Below are 20,499 nucleotides of genomic sequence, written 5' to 3'. Positions count from 1 at the left end.
ACCGAAAATAACATCCCTGAGGTGCGTACACACACCAAATATAACAACCTTGAGGTGCGTACATACACCTAAAATAACACCCCAAAAGTGAGTACACACACCGAAAATAACACCCCCGAGGTGCTTAAACACACCGAAAATAACAACCTCGAGGTGCGTACACACACCGAAAATAACACCCTTGAGGTGCGTACACACCGAAAATAACACCCCCTAGGTGCGTATACACCGAAAATAACACTCCCTAGGTGCGTACACACACCGAAAATAACACCCTCGAGGTGTGTACACAGCGAAAATAACACTCCCGAGGTGCGTACACACCGAAAATAACACCCTCGAGGTGTGTACACAGCGAAAATAACACCCTTGAGGTGTGTACACACCGAAAATAACACTCCCGAGGTGCGTACACACACCGAAAATAACACCCTCGAGGTGTGTACACACCGAAAATAACACCCTCGAGTTGTGTACACATACCAAACGCAGTGACGTCAAAATAACACGCTTGAAGTGGGTACTAGATGCAGCAATGTGAAAATAAGATAGGATATACTTTATTGTGGTGTGTTCCAAATGCTGTGATGTCAAGATAACACCCTTATGGTACAAACCAAATGCAGTGCCATGAAGATAACACTCTCAATCTGCTGAGCAAAGAGACCCTCAAGCTGTGTACTGAACACAGTAGCATAGAAATAAGATCAGATATACTTTTTGAGGTGTGTACCAAAAGCAGTAACATAAAAAGAACACCCTTGAGGTGGTTCCTGAACACAGTGACATGAAAATAATGCCCTTGGGGTGCGTAGTAAACGCAGTGTCGAAAATATCACCACAATTTCAAAATCATATTTTATTGATCGAGTCTTCATTCTTTCACTGGCTCACTGGCTTGAATCAGTCTCAAGTTATTTGGTACGGAGAGCAGGGCATTGTGCCAACAGGAATTAGACTGGCAGAAAAGAATAGCTCCACCCAGAATTATGTTCATGAATTATGTTCATCGTCAATTATGCTCACTCCTTACCTGTATACCAGGTCCTGGTTTGAGGCCTTTGGAGAATGCAGTTAATGCACACATTTTCTCATTAAAAATATAATTTGGAGATGGAGTTGGAGTACGTGTGCCAAGATTTTTACTGGGCCACAGTATGTGTTCTGTTAATATTTATTAGTGTAGTGTGCAAGACGAGTTAATATGCGAGTTTGTTAATTTCAGTCTTTACTGTACAGCTTTGTGTTGGGGGAGGTTTATGGGGTGCGGTCTGAAGTGCAATCAGAAAATAAGTAGGTATTAAAAAAAGGGGGAAATGCAATCAAGTATTTTTTTGGGCAGAAAGGAGAAAAGTGTTTTGTGTGCTCATCCCCGCTTTCTTCTGAAAGCCATAAAAAATGAATCCTGTTTTCGGTGTGTCTGTTCGATGAAAGCGCCACGCGTTGACTGGCAGCCGCAGCGCAAAAGCAATATCATACCTGCTCGGGAAAAAAAGAGTTAGATCTGCGATGATGGCTAACTGGTCTGTCTGGACGCTTCTTTGTCGGGACTTGAAGAATGATTTCTGACGTGCGGTCGGGGGGGAGAGAGCGGTGAAAAGACATCTCTCCGAGGTCAGATCAATGCGCTTCAATTTTCTGACTCATAATGATATTTTCTGGTCTCGGGCTGGCACACGCAGCAGTTCTGGGGCTCGCGCGTTCCCCCCGCCTCGCCCCGCCTGCCAAAAAGCTCCTGATTACTGAAATGGAACGTCTCTTCCGCACGCGTTTGCCCGGGGCTATTTCGGCGCGGTCGGAATATGACGCATTCATCACGGTCATCATATCTCACCCGTGTCTGTGCGCCCCGCGCACGGGGCCCGACGTGATTCATGTTTTCAGAGAGGGGAAGAGAAAGGACACCGAAGTCTCCCGGCAGCCTGCGGCTCTTTTTAGGGCTGTTTAATCAGCTCCTGTTGCATTCTGGGGGATGTAAACACGAGTTTTTTCGCCCACCTCGTTGTTATCGCGGCTCCCGCCGTCCTGAAGTGCTTTTGTCTTGGCGCTGGCGCTAATTGAAAATATGTACTAAATCAATAGCGCGCTAAATCTAGACTCTGTGACCAGTTGCTGCGTGCTTTGCGGTGCTGGGTTGCCTTTGATTAATGGTCGTTTGGGATTTGTGCTGTGTACTCAGTGTGCTTTCATATGATTAATATTTGTTCATACATCAGGCTCGTGTCGAAAACTGGCAGCCCGTCTTTTTCCCATGAGCCTTTGTGCTGCCAGGAGCGGAGCAGCAGGAGTTTTAACAGACGGCACGTTTCTGCTCGGCAGGTATCACTGTGGACAAGTTCGGCCTGGTCTACTTCGTGGACGGTCCAATGATCCGGAGGATCGACCAGAACGGAATCATCTCCACCCTCCTGGGCTCCAACGACCTGACCTCGGCCCGCCCGCTGAGCTGTGACTCTGTGATGGACATCTCCCAGGTACCGCCCCCCTGCCACCGTGCCCCGCCCCCACCCCCACCCGCCCAGCGTTTTCTGTCCAGCAAGGATCTGGCTTTACCTGATGAATCAGGAAATACTGATTCTCATAGCCCTGTATTTATATTTGTTCTTCCTTTCAGCTGTCAAAGATCTCCGAAACCTTTGCGGTGTGTCTGTGTACGCCGTGTCCGTCGATATACTCAAGTCTTCTCCCTCTGTTTGAGATGACTATGGTCTGAAAATCGGTATTTAATAATTAATCATGAAAAGTCACGTCACTGTTGAGGTCCGATTACTGGCCCTGTTTATTATCCTTCTCTGAGCAGTTCCACCTCCTCCCATTCTGCAGCTGGCAGCCCACAGCTGCAGGATGGAAAAAATGTGCATGGCTCACAATCGCCCCCCTGAGGCCGGAGGCCATATGACACCCACACAAAGTGATGATGTCTGGGTGATGTAGTCTTAAATGTGTCTGAGCCTCCCTTCTCTGAAAGAAATCCTACAGCTTTGAGTATTATTTTATACTGCACACCTAAGCCCGATTCCCACTCTACAATGGGCAATTAAGTCCTATTCTATGCCATTCAGTTCTATTCTATTCTATACTATACCATTTACTTTCAAGTGGTGTTCAAAGCTTATGACCTATTCTCTCCTCAAATGAATTTTACTTATTAAGCGCAAATACTGTTATTGTTATAATGTAATCATAATGATCATAACAATACATTGCAAAATGGCAATTGTTATTTTCATTTTCATAGTTATCTTTTCGCGGTGTTAGCACTAAAATTAAACATGTACCGCCCGCCATATGTCAGGTGATGGGTGAAGAGTATGATTTTGCCGCATCTGGCTGCGCGCTCTGTGTTTGGCGGGCGAGGCATGATTTCCGGCGCTGTCAGACCGTGTGTCTCCTGGTGAAGGAGCGGGGACGGATCGCAGAGCCGCGCCTCGGTCACCTCGCAGAGCAGCCGCGGTGAGCTCGCCGCTGTCGGGTCGGCCTGCCCGTCTCGTTCTCCCCGCTGCGAACGCCACGCTCCGCTCGAGTGGAACGCCATTTCCACCCCCCACCCCCCGACACAAACACGCCCGGGCGGGAGAGAGCGCGTTGGCCACGGACAACGATAATGAGCAAACGATGGAGAAATCGCAAATTTCATTATTTGTGAATGGGTTTGTTAATGTGTCAGCACGTACGCTAATGTTATGGTAACAGGGAAGCTTCATTATGGTCTGGACCGTTTACTTCCACAATATTCTTTCTTTCATTCATTCATCATTAAACCTCTTTGAAACTGACACGCATTAAACAGGCCACATATGATGATATGAGGTCATTATCATTAAGGTGCAACAGGTAAGATTTTAGTGTGAAAACATTGTTTCAAGGCCATTGTAAATCCCTTCCTATCATTGATGAAGGCTCACTGACATGTCAACTCACCATCTGCCTGTGTTTATAGTCCTTAAATTTGGGTTTCGAAATATACAGTTGACGGACTGATACTCTGTACCAAAATGTAAGGAAATTAATTGAGGATATTCCATAGCAGATGTCCTTTCTAGGGAAAGTGGATTATGTATTCTTTGCCGTTGGTGATGTTGGTTGTGTATTGTAATTTAACTGAATACATTTGAATATTAAGTGTTGATATAATATTTCATTTTCATGGAGTGAGTTCGCTCGGTTAACTGAAATATTATATTTTTCTGTTGAAAAGAGAGGAGATTCGGATTAAAGGTAATTGTAAAAACTGTTGCGGTGCAATGTCTCATTATCAAAAGAGATTAGTATTAAAGAGAGTATTCGTTCAAAATGGGAGAACATGTTTTTCCATCTTCGTCTTTGGCCCTTCGGTAATTGTCACGGAATCGGCAGTTCTATAATGATAAGTTTAAAAAAAGGAAAGATTCGCCTTGCCTACCTGAGCATGAGCATGAGTGTTGAGGCAGTGTTTGTTTGTGGGTGAGGAGAGATAAGTCGGCTTGATCGCTCTGTTGGGGCTGTGCAGTCTGTGCATGTTGCTGCCTCTCTCTCTCCCTCCCTCCCTCTCTCCCTCGCTCCCCTCCTTCTCTCTCCCTCTCTCTCTCCCTCCTTCTCTCTCCCTTTCTCTCTCTCTCCTCTCTCCCCTCCTTCTCTCTCCCTCCCTCTCTCTCTCCCTCGCTCCCCTCCTTCTCTCTCCCTCTCTCCCTCCTTATCTCTCCCTCTCTCTCTCCCTCCTTCTCTCTCCCTTTCTCTCTCTCTCCTCTCTCTCCCTCTCTCCTCTCTCTCCCTCCCTCCCTCCCTCTCCTCGTTTATGTGTAGGTTCTGAGCTGGACAAGGTTATTTGTGGCTTGTGGCAAACGAGTCCAACAGAGGCCCCAGCTGCCAATAGAGTTTTTATTTTTGGAGAAAAGATACGGCTGAACAGAGGAGGGGGAGAGGAGAGGAGAGAAGACCTGCAGCTGGCCTGTCCCCCACCCCCCACACACACACACCCCTCTCCCCCAGGAGATACCTGAAACCCCCCCCCCCCTCCACACACACACACTCGCACACACCCCTCTCCCCAGGAGATACCTGAACCCCCCACCTCCAGACACACACACCTTCTCCCCAGCCCCTGTGCCTCCCTCAGGAGATACCAGTATCCCCCCACCCCCTCCAGACACACACACCCACACCCCAGCCCCCTCCTGGGACAGCATTCAGACAGCAGCCCTGGCTTTTTGGCAGCCACGGGGGCAGAGCACGCACAGTCGGGACCCAACAGCCCCGCAAAACCCACAAATCTCACTGACTGCCAGAGAGGCAGTGAAACAGCGGGGGAAGAAAGACCTCCATTACGCATTTACCCTCTGCGCGCTGCTCCCTCTTCAAACACACTCCTGTCTTACTCATTTCTCCATTCCTTTTTTTAAAACGTGTATGAGAGAGCACTCCTCTGTCCCTGATAGAGCCTCATCAGCCTTTCTTTCCCACACTCCTTCTATTATCCCTCCCTCCCTGTCTTCGTTATCTCGGCTCTGGGCTTTTTAAAGATGCTTTCTCTCTTTTTTGTTAATCGGTTGCTCTGCATCACACGAGAGTCATGTTTGCTTTGAAGTGTCATTATCGTCCAGTGTCCAGTTCAGCATCCGGCCACAGTTAGGCATGAGGGTTCTGGTTAACCTCACTGAGGAAGGGTATTAATGCTGCTTCATGCTGAAGAATATTTAAGAGAGAGAGAGAGAGAGAGAGAGAGAGAGAGAGAGAGAGAGAGAGAGGATAGGAGATGGATGGAGGGATGGAGAAAGATAGAGAGGGAGAGATGGAGGGTGGAGAGTGAAAGAGAGGAGATGGAGCCAAATGGAGTGATAGGAGAGAAAAGAGAAGAAGAGAGAGATAACTTCATTCATGTCCATCCTTCATTTTAGCAATAAGGGTTTTCTTCATTTCCCAGTTTTCCCAGTTCACTCCGAAAAGAAGTGAGACGCCATTAAACAGGTTTTAACCCTGTGAAATGTACACAGTCCTCATGGTTTTCTCAATGCCATGTCGAGGGTGAGATCTGCTCTGAGTTACAGCAGGGCGTTAAACAAAATGTGCTATTATTTCCCCAGGTAAGTGTCAAACTCATAATCATAAAAAAATAAAAAAAACTTGTCCAAACGCCAGCTTAACTTAAACGTGCCGAAAGCCGAAGCGGGTTTCTCAATAAAAAACTGATTTATTCCCTGTTTTATTTGCAAATGGAGATTCCTGTTCTCTCAGGTGGGTCCCCCGCCCGGTTAGGGGGGAGGCGGTGGGTTGTGATCGGGGTATAGCAAGGCCGGGGCGCGCAGGCTGGACGGTATCTGGGGAAATATCGCCTCCTCGTTCGCGCCAGCGTGAAAACCTCTCTCAGCCGGCTCTCCCGAGCCACGCCACACTGCAGGTCATAAAATATTTAACCACCGGTGTTGACAAGGAATGGGTTTTAAGAAATTGAAAATTCCCCCCTCATTCCCAAAGTAAATGCGTTCTCATTCGTTTTTTTCCCCTCTCTCTCTCCTTTCTTTCTCTCTCTCTCCTTGTCGAAAAGGCCAGACATATCCGCTGTCTGTCTGTACACGGCTCGGCACCAAAGCACATCTCGCCACGGAAACTGCCCGGGGTTACTGTCGATTATATGGCCAGAGAATACATAGCAGGACGGTCTCGAGACGTGCGGTAAATCCTCAAATGCGATAAGAAGATAAGAAGTAGCGGCCATTGTGACTTTGTGTGAAAACCTGGGGGCGAAGATTAAAATAAATTACATAAATAAAGATGTGAATATCAGCAGAGACCGGATCACACAATGGTGAACGTTTCTCCATCGCACCCCGGACACGGTTTCCCTCCCACTTTACCCCGATGACAGACGAGTGTAGCCTCCGTCTCACAGAGACGTGATTACAGTCTGTGTGACAGTTGCTTTTATTGATTTTTCCTTTGCAAAGCTTCCATTTCCAGAGTGATTTATGACGCAGTAATTGATGCAAGCGCAGACCACGTTCAAGCGGAATTACACGGGCGAAAAAATAATCATTCCGCAATTATCACTCGATTTAAGTAAGTTCTCAAACAAGCGTGCAATGTCACGTCTAAACCAATAAGATATTGTCCTTTTTTTCTCTTTGGTGCATAAGCTTTTTCCTAATTTATGGAATCTATACATTGTTGTAGATTAGCTGTGCATTAATTTTTAATTCCCGGTGTGTCTAAAAGTCTGTGTTCTGGCAGCATTTCAGGGACAATCGCCTTAGTTGTCCAGGACTACAGGATTACTCCTGCTTGCGAACTGGAAATTAATTTGAGAAACTCATCCCACCCTTTCATAAAAAGGTATTTGTCAGAAGCTATTTCCCTGGGGGGATTTACTGCAAAAGTCAGCAATTCTAAGTTTTATTTTGTGTTTGTTTTGTAATTCATTTATTGCTGATGCACTGTTTAACTGTCACCGGCTAGCTGTTAGCTTCTCCCAGCCAGACCAGCACCCACTGATAGATATTTCTGCCGTACTGTATACTTTGTAAATGTCGCACATTTGTCTTGAGAGTAGGCTACCCGCCCGACTAGACGCTGACAGCATCGTGTGCTGACACGATTAATTCTGGGTTTTTCTGTGATCTCGACGTTTTGCATATAAGCCGTGTTTTTGCATCAGCGGTGTCTGTGGCTAAAATGTTATGCCTCTGAAAATGGCCAATGAAACTGAATATGGATCTGTGCTTCAGCTCGGCGTTTTTTTAGAAGCTTATAATTAGAAATTACTCCACAGTAATTATAAGGTTTTTTTTAAATCAATTTTGGGCATTTATATTTGTAATGCAATACATTAGGGATTTATTTCCAATTAAGTCGGGTTGGGAAGGGTCACGCGTGCACCAGTCAGCCTCTAGGTAGACTTGATCAACTGGAATAATTGCAGAGTAATATTATCCCTCCTGCAGATTTCCCAAAAGTAAGGAGAAATGGATCTTTGGAGCTTTAAAAATACCCAAATCAATGTGAGACGTACTTTCGTGCACCGTCGTGAGTCGTGGCTCTCTTTTTGCGATGCTTTTTCCGGCAAATGAACGCTAGATTTTAATCACAGTCTCTTGTCTTGACTCTCTGAGCGCGATTAAAATCAGAGCCGCTATTCGTTAGCCCCTCTGCGTCGCCGGGAGCCGACGGTTCCGCGGAGTGCAGAGCTCGTTGCGCAGAGTCTCGTTTTTTTTCAGCCAATAACTGCCGCTTGTTCCAACGGCAGCTGCATTATTTGCTGAACAATAACTCATAATTTTGGAGGCGGGAGGCGCAGGTAGCACTTTGGTCTGATAAAAAGGTGCTCCATTTTCCTTTCAAGGACTTTGTCTCCTGTGGTCTCTTTTCCATTACGAAGTGAATAGCCCGGGCCATAGATAGACGTCTCGCGCTCGGTGTCTGCTGACAGAGGCACAAGTATTTAACCGCATACACTGCCCGTGATCAATGGCGATGCGCTCCGGCGGGATAATCTGATTATTTGACGTGTTTTCCCCTCTGCTGGGCCTTACCGCCTCCCTGTCATTACGACCGCCGCTCTGAGCGCTCCCGTTGCATGTCTCTGTTTAACAATGCCAGCGGTAAGTACCGGCGGTAAGTACCAGCAGCTTTTGTTCCTTTTTTATCAGATGGTCAGTTCGTCAATAGCAGCCATTTCGCGCTGGGATCAGAAATCGCTTGCTCAGGCGTTTCTTTAGACAGCCTTTAATGAACATTGCGGTGCTTTTCAGCAGTAATGAAGTCCCCTAGGATTCACGTTCTCTGTCCGCACTTTCCTGTAATGTGAAAATGTTTGGGTGAGGTAATAGGCCTGATGTTTATGGGCTGGAGAGTGCTTTGTCCTGTGCAGGCACTGTTTCTGATTTGAGATGAGGCCCATAGACCCAATAGTCTGATTCCGGACAGTGCACACAATTGGCTGCAGCATTGCCATCCATCTCCTTGTGCAACAGTGCCCCCTCTGGTCAGTTGTGTTCCTGCAGTGTTCCCGCACAAGCTACACATGAAGGGTCCTCCCCCAGCTCAATGCCTTTTGCGGGTTTAGCCGCCGCAGTGAAAGTAAGCAGCTGCTTGACATATTTCACATGAACGCAAATGCTTGTCTGCTTTGAAAGTATGTTGATAACTATGTCAGAAGTCATAGCACACTGAGCCCTTCAAAAATCTATCTTCAGCAGCTTGCATAATACGAAATGGGAGAAAAGGGAAAGTGAAGTTGTTCCTAAAGGTGCTGTTTGAACAGTAGGGGGCACTCTTGTGTCTAGATCAGCCTGAAATCTGGTGCCCTTCCGCACTAAATAAGGTGCCATCCTTCAGATGACATGTTCCACCAGGCTCACTGTGGTCACTAATATCCCATAGCAATTTGTGAAAGAATAGGGGTATTAACCTTGGTGTCCCAGTCACATTCCCACAAAGCTGCCTCTCTATTTCCAGACATCTAATCATCCCCTACATCTGATTGGGTGTGCACTCCCTTGCAATCCCCTCTTTGATTCCCCAGGTCATCGTTGCAAAAAATAGTTCTCGGTTGTCCTTCCCGGTCAAATAAAGGTAAAATGAAAACGACATTGGCGGTGCGGTTCTGTCTCCTCTCAGGTTCGGCTGGAGTGGCCCACCGCCCTGGCGGTCAGTCCGTTGGACAACTCCCTGTACGTGCTGGACAACAACGTGGTGCTCCAGATCTCCGAGAACCACCAGGTGCGAATCGTGGCCGGGCGCCCCATGCACTGCCAGGTGCCCGGCATCGACCACTTCCTGCTGGGCAAGGTGGCGGTGCACGCCACCCTGGAGTCGGCCACGGCGCTGGCGGTCTCGCACACGGGCGTGCTCTACATCGCCGAGTCGGACGAGAAGAAGGTGAACCGAGTGCGTCGGGTGTCCACTTCCGGCGAGATCTCGCTGGTGGCCGGGGCCCCCAGCGGCTGCGACTGCAAGAACGACGCCAACTGCGACTGCTACTCCGGCGACGAGGGCTACGCCAAGGACGCCAAGCTCCAGGTCCTGTCCTCGCTGGCCGTCTCGCCCGACGGCGAGCTCTTCATCGCCGACCTGGGCAACATCCGCATCCGCTACGTGCGTCGCAACAGGCCCTACCTCAGCCCGCTCAACCTCTACGAGGTGTCCTCGCCCATCGAGGACGAGCTCTACCTGTTCGACTCCAACGGCAGCCACATCTACACGCAGAGCCTCACCACGGGGGACTACCTGTACAACCTCACCTACACGGGGGAGGGGGACCTCAGCACCATCACCGATAAGAACCGCAACGTGTTGACCGTCCGCAGGGACACCACCGGGATGCCCCTCCTGCTGCTCGGCCCGGACGGGCAGACCTTCTGGTTGACCATCGGCACCAACAACGCCCTGAAGACCGTGGCTGCGCAGGGCCTGGAGCTCGCCACGATGACCTACCACGGGAGCTCGGGACTGCTGGCCACCAAGACCAACGAGGACGGCTGGACCACCTTCTACGAGTAAGTGAAACTTCGCAAATTTACGAGTTTAACTTGTGAGAGTCTCCCCTTTTTCTGATCACCCCCCCCTTTAGTACATCTAACTTTTATTTATATAGCACTCTAAACATGAGGTTACAATGTGCTTCAGAAAGACATAAACAACCAAAAACATGAATAAGTGCAAATAGATAATCAATAATACATACAAATACACACAAACAAAAGCATGTAAACTTACATTGCCAGAATGTTTCATGTTTTATCAGAGCTGTAGGGATGTTTTTTTGTTTGTTTTTTGTTTTTATGAAGAGGCTGGCAAGAGATAGGTCTTGTTCTTGGCCCTCTGCAGACATTTTCCATCAAAACATTGGTGTTCTGTGTGAGGTCCGCTCTGCTTGCTGTGGTTCAAGCCGAAAGGCTATTTTTACCTGCTGTGACAACTAAAATGAGCGCTTCCTGGCAGTAGGTTTGCTGTTCTTATAACTGAAGAGAGCAACCGCAACAAGTGACCATCACTGAGGGCAAGAAGTGGATGACTGAGGGCAGGAAGTGAGTGTGACTCTGGACAGGAGTGTCTGTGGCTGTGGACAGGAAGTAACTGTGAATTGGATCAGGAAGTGTCAGTGACCAAGGGTGACCTGTGATCAGTTGCCATCAGTGTTATTAATTTTAAAGCAGCGTGTGTGAGAGGAAGAGCCTGTCCCCTTACATCATCCGTGCTGTAATGTCACAATCTTCAGCTCTGTTATGTAAATACTGAGAGGGTATTTGCCATTTGGAAGCCGTCACCCGCTCAATGTGAGCCCTGACAACGACATGAACTGCCAAGCTCCCTTTAAGGCGTCTGTTTGTTTATGTTTCTTCAAACGAGATTCCCTTTAAAGTGTAGATAAAAATATAGTCGCTTGCTAATATGAAGAAAATGTGAAAAATTTATTATCTGTTCATACAGCTCAGATTATTTCATTGCATAATAGCTTACAAACAGAATAATTTCATTGCGTAATGACATACGAACACAATCACCTCATTGCATAATGGCATAGGGACAGAATTGTTTTGTTTGCCGTGTCATTTAGGCAGCGGTAAAGCCTTTGCACTGCATATTTTGAGTGCTATATTATTTATCATAAGCTGAGGTTCAAATAGAGTTCAGATTGTCAGTGTGTTGACTAATGCTGGAATTGGATTACCTGCGTGATAAAGAGCTTCAGGGCTGGTATTAGGCCATTAGAAAACACATATGCTCTGCTCTGGTGCAGAGAAATGCATACAGCTTAAAATGCCCCAATTTAAGAGTCACGATTTACATGTTTTTGTGTCTTCCCAATTGATATTAACTCGTCAAGGCTGTTACAAAAAAAGACACACTTATTTTTGCCTGCTGTCTGCACCTGTATCTAGAGCCGTGACTTAAAATGCACAAGTGCAAATGTTTCATGTGCAGTGATTCCAGAGGTGGGGTAAGTACAGTTTGAAGATGTGAGTTCATCTTCACCTTCCCTTGTGTTAAATTCAGAAAAAATTCACTTGCATACTGAAATGAAACTGAGCCAGACTAATGTGCCATAATCACTTTTCATGGTACGGAGGCTAAGTAAGCTTTTAAAATGGCTCGCGTACTGTAACTGTTTAAACCCTCTGGCTTAGGCAAGTTTACATGTTAAACTGGGATCTGTGCATTTCTGGCCTTGTAGTGATGTGCCAGGGTGGTGTTTTGATGCTTACACAGCTACAGAATCTCTCCCAAATTCACAATGTCTCTAAGAGAAACATAGGCTCTTTTGTTGCCAAAGATGTGGCTCTGTTAATTTCACTTTTGGTTTAAAAAAACAAAAACAATCTTCTAAAACTGATTTCCAACTGAGCACTTTACTGTATTATTGTAATCATTTGAAGCCATTCTGCAGAACTGTTTTTATGTGTACAGTTGAAAATACTTATTCTTTGTTCTAATCTCTTCCCTAATTGAACAGAATGCAAGCAAAATGCATATAACCTGAGGTATTAAACATGATCCTGTTACTGCGGCTCTCCTTTGAACCACCACAACCACAGAAATAGAAAAACAGTCACTGACATTTGTGTAAAAAAATATGTGTGTATGAGACTTGGGTTGCTTTAATTTAGAATAATTAACAGACTTTTAGACGTTACGTTTTCCCCATAGGCAGCTATGCGTCTTTTTCCTAGTTTAATTTGGTCCAATAAAAGGTCTTTTTGTTATTTTTTGCTTAATTAGCTTTGAAGGTCACACAGGCACCGGAGGGGTCAGAGACATAATTTCCCTTCGTTTGGAAACAAAGTGGCGACCGCATTAATCTCCGCACCGCAAAGTGTGGAACACCGTTTCCTCTCTGACAGCTGTTTTATCATACACTTAGGCTGAAATTAATTAATTCCTGAGCGAGGCGTTTAGCCTATCGACATAATTTAATTTAGTAATTGTGCTGGAACACAACGCAGAGGGCCCGCAATAACAATGACATCTGTTTTACGGTCCCCCTTCATCCCAGATTAAACCCCGTGGCAGCCTGTGCTGCTCATCGTGCACATCTTTAAATGCCGCCGCGTTTTTTTATTATTTTATTTCCGTCCTTTCTCTGTGTTTTGTTTGCGATTAGCGCAAGCTAATGTCATGCTAATCCTCCCGAACGGTAGTCTGTTGGAGAGAAAACGACCATGCTCCAGTGTTTGGCGGACCCACAGGTGTTACCGGGCGATTTTGGTGGACTGTTCAGCCAATCAGGCCTGGCAACAGCACAGGTTTATCTGCAGGATTAGTGTCAGTGAGTTTTCTGACAGTGCCTCTATAGTAACATCTTATGCAGCAGTATACTGTAGTTATAAGCTGTTATACAGGTCCAGTAAGAGGAATATTATTTCCTCCCACAACGCAGTGCGGTTTCCTCCTGTAGGAGGGAGTGTCTGGTCACGCATTGGCTCAGTGGTAACAAAGAGGCTGCAGGTTCAACTCCCAGGAGGAGCAGTGCTGTTCTAGCCATGAGAATGGTCCTTATTCTGAATGGCTTCAGGAAGTATCCGGCTGTAAAGAATGGGTTGTGTAAGTCTCTCAGAATAGGATGTGTGCTAAATGCATACAATGCAATGCAACGTGCTATAATTTGTTATTTACCTGACGCTCTCATTCAAAGCAACTTACAGTTGATTAGACTAGGCAGGGGGACATTCCTCCCTGGAGCAAGGGCCTCGCTCAATGGCACACTACAGCTGTGTGTGTATCTTATCATGGCTACACCGGGGATTGAACTACCAACCTTCCAGTCCCTGTCATGTACCTTAGCCACTAGGCTACAGGCTGCCCCACTAAAGCTCCTGGCATGATGGCTCTGTGCTAGTTTTTTCTCCAGTATGGTTAGCTGGGAAGGAGTCCACTGATCCACTCACGGACTCAAATGTTCCCTCGCTGATGTGTCTGACTCGTGAATTGCATGGACTTCCCAGTTCCCAGTTATCTCCAGTACAAATAAATAAATAAATAACCTTTTAACCTTTTATTTAGCTGACAATTTTATCCAAAGTGATGTTCAGTTGATTAGACTAAACTGGGGACACCCCCCCTGTAATAATGTGGGGTTAAGGGCATCTTACTGTGGCTACACTGGGGCTTGAACCACCAACTTTACCGCAGTCATGTACCTTAGCCACGAGGCTACATAAGGTTTCATGAATTGGAATGAAATAATGAACTGTGTGTCCCACTCATGAGTCATCATGGTGCCCCAGTCAGAAAGCCGTCTCAGAAGCAGACTCCCTCGGGAAGGGAGCCTGAGGTCAGTTTCCTGCTATTTGATAGGCTCAGGGCAAGACACCAACTTTTGCTGGCCACAGTGGCTGTTCATTGCCAATTTAACTGCTGTACCAGACAACTCGATATTTAGAAAAGAACAGCCTAGTGCCTAAGGTACATGACTGGGACCTGGAAGGTTGGTGGCTCAAGCCCCATGTAGTCAAGATCACATCCTTGCAGCAGGTGGGCGCTTGAGCAATGTGCTATGCCTTAACCCTGCATTGCTCCAGGGGGGATTGTACCCTGCTTTGTCAAATCAACTGTAAGTATCAACTGCAGATAAATAACACATTATTATTCTAAATTATGATGGGTGGTAACCTGCCAAAGTGGCTGGTAGAGGAGATTACAGTTTACCAGCCCCAGATACAATTTACCAGCTCTGGTGGTGGCAGGTGTGAATTTCCCACACTGGTTCTTGCAGGTTTCTAGCGAGACTGGATTATCTTATTACAGTGGTCCTCCAGGGTCAGTTGGCTGTCGTTGTTACTCAGCACTTGAGTTGCACAGCAATCAGTTATAACTGGTCTTAACAGTTAACTCAGGTCACCTGATTTCTTGGGTCTGAATTGATCACTGAAAAAAGCTAAAAAAATCTGCACACCCTGTGGCTCTGCAGGACCAGGAGTGAGTATCACTTTCTGACGTGGTCAGTGGTTGAGCTGAGGCTTGAATCAGCACCTTCAGCTGGGTGCCTGTAGCCCAGGTAGGATCAGAGTACATAACTGACCACGTTCTGATCCCCAGAATCTGCGCCGGCTTATCTTGCATCATCTTGTCAGCCTGCTCGGGCTTATTGTACTGTGAAGTTATGAGCCTGTCGCGACGCTGGATTCGGCTCTCCTCTGACGGACTCCGCAGCACAGTTTATTTCAGCTCCTTCTCAAGTCGCTCCGCATGGTTGAGTGGTGAAAGGTTGTCATGCCGACAGTCTCTTTCCTTGAAGAACTTCCTCCTGGGCAGTGGAGTGCTGATTGGTGGAAATTGCCAGTGTCTGCCCAGTGTGATTCTCACTGTTGCCGTCGTCGATCACAGTAATTTCTCCGTCCTTTCAATTGAAAATAGCCCCACTAAAATGGCTCCGGCTTTCAAGTTTATTAATGGGGCTGTGCATTCTGGCAGGCAGTTAGAGGTGCGCACTCAAGTTTTTCGCAATTGCTGCAAAGATTAAACTAATTCTGGGCTAAGCCAACATTTGAAAATCCTCATTCAAGCAAATGTCAAATCCCTCGCTCAGGTTTTTCTCTTTTTTTTTTCCTTCTTCTTTTTTTTCTTTTTGGAGCGCCAGACAAACAGGAAGGATTGTGAATAATTCCGCCCGGGTGATCAAGGAAAGGCCACCTCTCTTTCAGAGCCCCGCGACGTGGTCACCTCTCTACTTGCATACCCTTTTCCTTTTATCTCCCACCGGCAGATGGGCCTTTTCCTTTTCTTTGAGAGAAATTGTGTGTCTTCGTGCGAAATAGCGCTTTGTTAAAGGCTGGGACCCGGTTTGTCAAAGTGAGGCTTCTTCTGAAAAAGATGTGCTTCGCCTGCCTCTCCCTGCTTGTCATCGACACAAAGATTAGCTTTTCCCTGATTGACGGATTCCTTTTTTTAATTTAAAAGTGAAAGATGCCGGCTTATGTTGCTTTCTTGCTGTGGTGGAAGCTGAACAGCTTTCAGAAAGCCAAGTCATTATTTTATTCTTCTTTTTTTTTTTTTACCTAGCGCAGAATTATCCCAAATGTGAAAATAGGTTGCCATTGGCAGCCGTTCAGACTGTCTCTGCCATGACAAATGCGGGTGTCGTGCGCCGTTATCAGCAGCCTATGTAATTAATCTCAGGGCTCGATACATCGATTGATGTGTGCTGCTATGTCGCTCTTGTCTCCAGGAGGGAGGAAAAAATATATAGCCATTGTAACCCGATGCTAGGTAAGCCACCAGGAAAGTGCAAGCTATGCAATAATTACAACATCAGGCCGCTGCAGACACCGCGCTCCAACAGCATTTAACTGGGACTTTTATTCTGAAATATAGACACAAAAAGTTGAGCAGACAAGTCCTGTAAAGAAAGAAAATTCCGGCCATTAAGCAGCTCACATTCACTGGGGGGAAGTTTAACGAATCGTCAAATTATTTCAGACACTCACATACGTATATGGGGTCAGAGACCGGTAATTGCACACTCGGACAATCAAGGTGGGTAATGCAGGGGAACCGGCACAGAATTCTCTCTCACGGTTTAGCAGGCGATGAAGCACTCTTCAAACTCGCTAAAACACGCATTCCGGCCGATTCCCCCAGCTGCTGATTGGCTGTAATCAGGAGTCAGGTGCACTCAGCGTGGGGGCGGAGCTTAGAATGAGGACAGATTGGAGTCCTCACCGTGGAACGTTCTGGTCTTCACTGATAGACTACTGAGCTGCCTCACACTGTGTTAAGGGCAGTAGATTATGAGCGTTCTTCATGCATGAGCTTTGTTTAGGTTTATTCTGTGTCTTCACTGCCAGGCTTTTGTAGAGTGTCTTATGCCACACGTATCTCATCTACCTATCGTATGCAACAGGTCTTGATTGTTCACTGGATTGTAATTTAGTGACATTAGCCCATTCTAGAAACCTTGGAGTCACGTTTGGAACATGCACGACACATACACACAGACACACACATGCACGCACACAGAAACACACACACACACACATTTACAATGTATTATACTGATTCTAATGTTACACACACTCAATATCCAGCTCAGATTCAATGATTCCATTCGTGAAATTAATTATTCCATTCGGAAGATTAAGAGTCGGTTCTTTCAAATGAGCAGTGTCAAACAGCGCCCCCTCTTGGCCGGAGACGGAAACGCTGGAACCCTAAACAGGAAGTCTGTGTGGCTCACCTGTTCGATCCTCCTCCTCCTCCTCAGGTACGACAGCTACGGCCGGCTGACCAACGTCACCTACCCCAGCGGCCAGGTCAGCAGCTTCCGCACCTCCTCCGACAGCTCCGTCAGGGTGCAGACCGAGACGTCCAACAAAGAGGACATCACCATCACCACCAACCTGTCCGCTTCTGGAACCTTCTACACCCTCATGCAGGGTGAGTACTGCACGGGAGGCACTCTGTGGTTAAGTTCAATAACTGAATATCTGTTATTTTTATTATTATTGTTGTTGCTGTGTCCTCACAAACATAGTTTTTTTTTCTGAAAATAGTATAATAAAAGGGATGGAAATCAACATGTTTGGTGGAAGGGGATAGGATAATTAGTGAACTAAGTGACAGTTTGTGAGCTCATGTAAAATGTGTTTGGGTTAGAGATGACATAAATGCACTCATTAGCACATGTAGGGTGATGCGGCACTTCTTGAACCAGTAGCAAAGATCGTTTGAGAGTAGAAAATTTAGATTCATGAGTTTTAGCCTGCGCTTTAGAAGGGAACTGTCAGCACATCCAATCTACCTCTAGCTGACAGATTGTCTCCATTTTGTATTCTGCTGTATTTAATCTCCTGTTCTGCTCCTGACCGTCGGAGGTGTGGACGGGCGGCCGATGGCTCTGAACCCTCGACCCAAACTATCTCAGAGACGGCAAAGATTTGATGTATTTTTCGCTCAGATGTAAGCACTTGATGTGAAAGTCCGCTCCTGTTCCCCGATCGATGCCGCGTTTGCGTTTGCGTGCCTCCGGTGGCCGAACGGGAGTCTGTCAGGTTTCGCGGCTGAAAGCAGCGTTCTGCCCGCGCGCGGCTCTGGTGCGGTGACCTTGCGCCGGCCGTCTGGCGGACAGAGGTCGTGCGTGGGCTGTGATGTTAATTGATTCGCCGTTGTCCGGTTCGCGAGCTGACAGCTTGGTAATAACTCAGTGCTCAGACTTGTCCGGGGGCGTAACTCTGACACGATGCATTGTGGGTGCTCGCTCTCTTTGGTGTCGCCCCGCTGGAGAAAGTGGGGCATCCCACACTGGAGGGTAGGGCTCTCCTAAAGCATCATGAATTCACAGATCCTGAAGTCAACTTTTTTTCTTGTTGTTCAGTTGAAATTTTACATTTTGACAAGTGTGATAAATATGAGAACATTAAACTCAGGGAAAGTGGTGGGTTGGATACCTCGAACAAGGCTGTCTAATCAGATACTTTCCCTGAATTTGTTTAGTTTTGTGTTTATATTAAAGAGCTTTTAGAGTCCGCAGAATTGAATAGAGCCAGTCAGCCTGCAGTTCCACGGTGCTTTTTCTGCATTACTCAAAACCCAGGTTTTTTTTCCAGGTTCATTAATTCTACTCACTGTGCATTTGCCTTTAACTGCCTTTAAAGCAGTGGTCCTGGTGAGGCACAGTGTGTGCTGGTTTTTGTTTTTTCGCCTTAATCTCAGCAACCAGACCCAAGAACCAGGTGAGGTGAGGTGAGTTAACTGGGTAATTAACTGCTTTCATTGGTCAATTAAGTGCAGAGTAACAACAAATTCCAGCACACCCCGTGGCTCTCCAGGACCAGGAGTGAGGACCACTGCTGAAGGCAGACGTTCCTTTGTCTCGTATGCTGTTTTACATTGTATTTGGAGCAGGTTCTTTCATATAATGTGTGGCAAACAAACATTTTCCCTTGAAAAGTCCATCTGATGTAGGATCTGTCCCATTGAGTGGGTGGGGGGGGTCCTCCTTACCCCCCCGGGCGTTTCATCCCTCTCAGCTCCACCAAAATGGAGGGGGGTGTCAAAGAGAATTTTGCCATCTTATTAAAGTAAAACCTCAAATCTTCAAAACCCTCCCTATCTCTGTTTGCAGTGCGAAGTGGAGACACTGCAGAAGCCGTCGTTGTGCTCTGTGTGTACAGGGATAAAAATACAGAGATGAGAATAGCTGTTTGTGCTTGGCTGTGAATGAGCCAAATTTTGATGTAAGAGATGCAATTAAAAGGTTACGTGTGACATTGAAGAATTTCCAATTTATCCCCTGCAGCGCGTCTGAAAATAGAATGTGAGCGTTTATTCCTCCATTTTTGGTAAAATAAGTCTTTCTGCCAAACGACTTGTGTTCAGAAGTTCAAGTGAGAAATGCACTCACTGAGCACTTTATTAGGTAGACCTGTACACCAGCTTGTTAGTGCAGATATTGAATCAGCCAATCATATGGCAACAGTTAAATGCATAAAAGCATGCGGACGTGGTCAAGAGGTTCAGCTGTTTTTCAGACCAAATGTCTGAATGGGGAAGAAATGTGATCTAAGTGACTTTGTCCATGGAATTATTGTTGGTGCCAGACAGTGTGGTTTGAATGTCTCAGAAACTGCTGATCTTCTGGGATTTTCACGCACAACAGTCTCTAGAGTTTGCAGATGTAAGAAACCCCCCAAGTACAACAAAAGGCGGAAGTATCTGAGAGGTGAAGGAAACGCGTGTAGTCTGACCAATGCTACTGGAACAGGGTTAATTCTATTTTGTTCTTGTTTATCTGACTCCAAAAGATAAGTTCAACTGCTCCTACTGCAAATGTCCGCCAATAGTGTGGCTCTATATGATCGCTATCTATTTGTGTAGACACAGACGTGCCTGTGGCCTGTATAGCCTACAATGATACACTTAGTATGTATCTTGTGACAGCACTGGTACACAGGCGAGTGACTACGGGGTGCAGGTATCCTAGGTTTTCTATGTCTAGTAGGACTGTAAACTGCTAAGTGTGCAGTGGTGCGAGTCAAGAGGATGCAGGTTGCTGATGTTATCTCTGTATGTCCAACAAACCTGGTTAACCTTTGTATCACAGCTGGATGCTGACTCACAGGTAACTTCCATTACCTGTGGTTTATTCCTACAAGATCTTTATTCAGCAAGCAGTGTACTACACCACCAATGACACCAAACTATTTCCCACATCATTAGCTATCTAAAGACACCAAACACTGTCTGGAATACCCATGGTTTATGCAGTGCCATTTCAACTCATCAGTTCTGGGAGTATTCCACTGAGGTGGCAGAATTGCGCAGAGGCAGCACAATGATGTGAGCAATAGTCCTGTATTGATGAGCACTGTCTTTTCATCAAAACTTGCTGACCCTGTGTCAACATGGTCCACACAGTCTGTCTCCTTTTGGGGGTCTCCAGAGAGGCACACTTATGTAAAATGCCCTACGCAGAGAATGGTATGAAAAACAAAAAACATCCATTGAGCAGCAGTTCTGCAGGCAGAAATGCGTTGTTAATGAGAGAGGTCAGAGGAGAGGGGCCAGACTGGTCAAAGCTGACAGGAAGGTGAC

The 20,499-nt window shown here is 46.5% G+C and overlaps 1 protein-coding gene across 1 annotated transcript in view; it reads left to right on the top strand.

Moving 5' to 3' along the window:
* Positions 1 to 20,499, top strand: part of tenm4 (teneurin transmembrane protein 4) — a 233,562-nt gene that overhangs the window by 183,598 nt on the left and 29,465 nt on the right. Inside the window, exons 26-28 of the mRNA XM_061216776.1 lie at positions 2,320 to 2,474; positions 9,589 to 10,466; positions 17,171 to 17,343. Of these exons, the coding sequence (XP_061072760.1) occupies positions 2,320 to 2,474; positions 9,589 to 10,466; positions 17,171 to 17,343 (1,206 nt within the window). The remainder of the gene's footprint in view (positions 1 to 2,319; positions 2,475 to 9,588; positions 10,467 to 17,170; positions 17,344 to 20,499) is intronic.

This window comes from Conger conger, chromosome 13 (genome assembly GCF_963514075.1).
Source record: "Conger conger chromosome 13, fConCon1.1, whole genome shotgun sequence".
Classification (NCBI taxonomy): Eukaryota; Metazoa; Chordata; class Actinopteri; order Anguilliformes; family Congridae; genus Conger; species Conger conger.
This window is presented reverse-complemented; position numbering and strand designations above follow the sequence as displayed.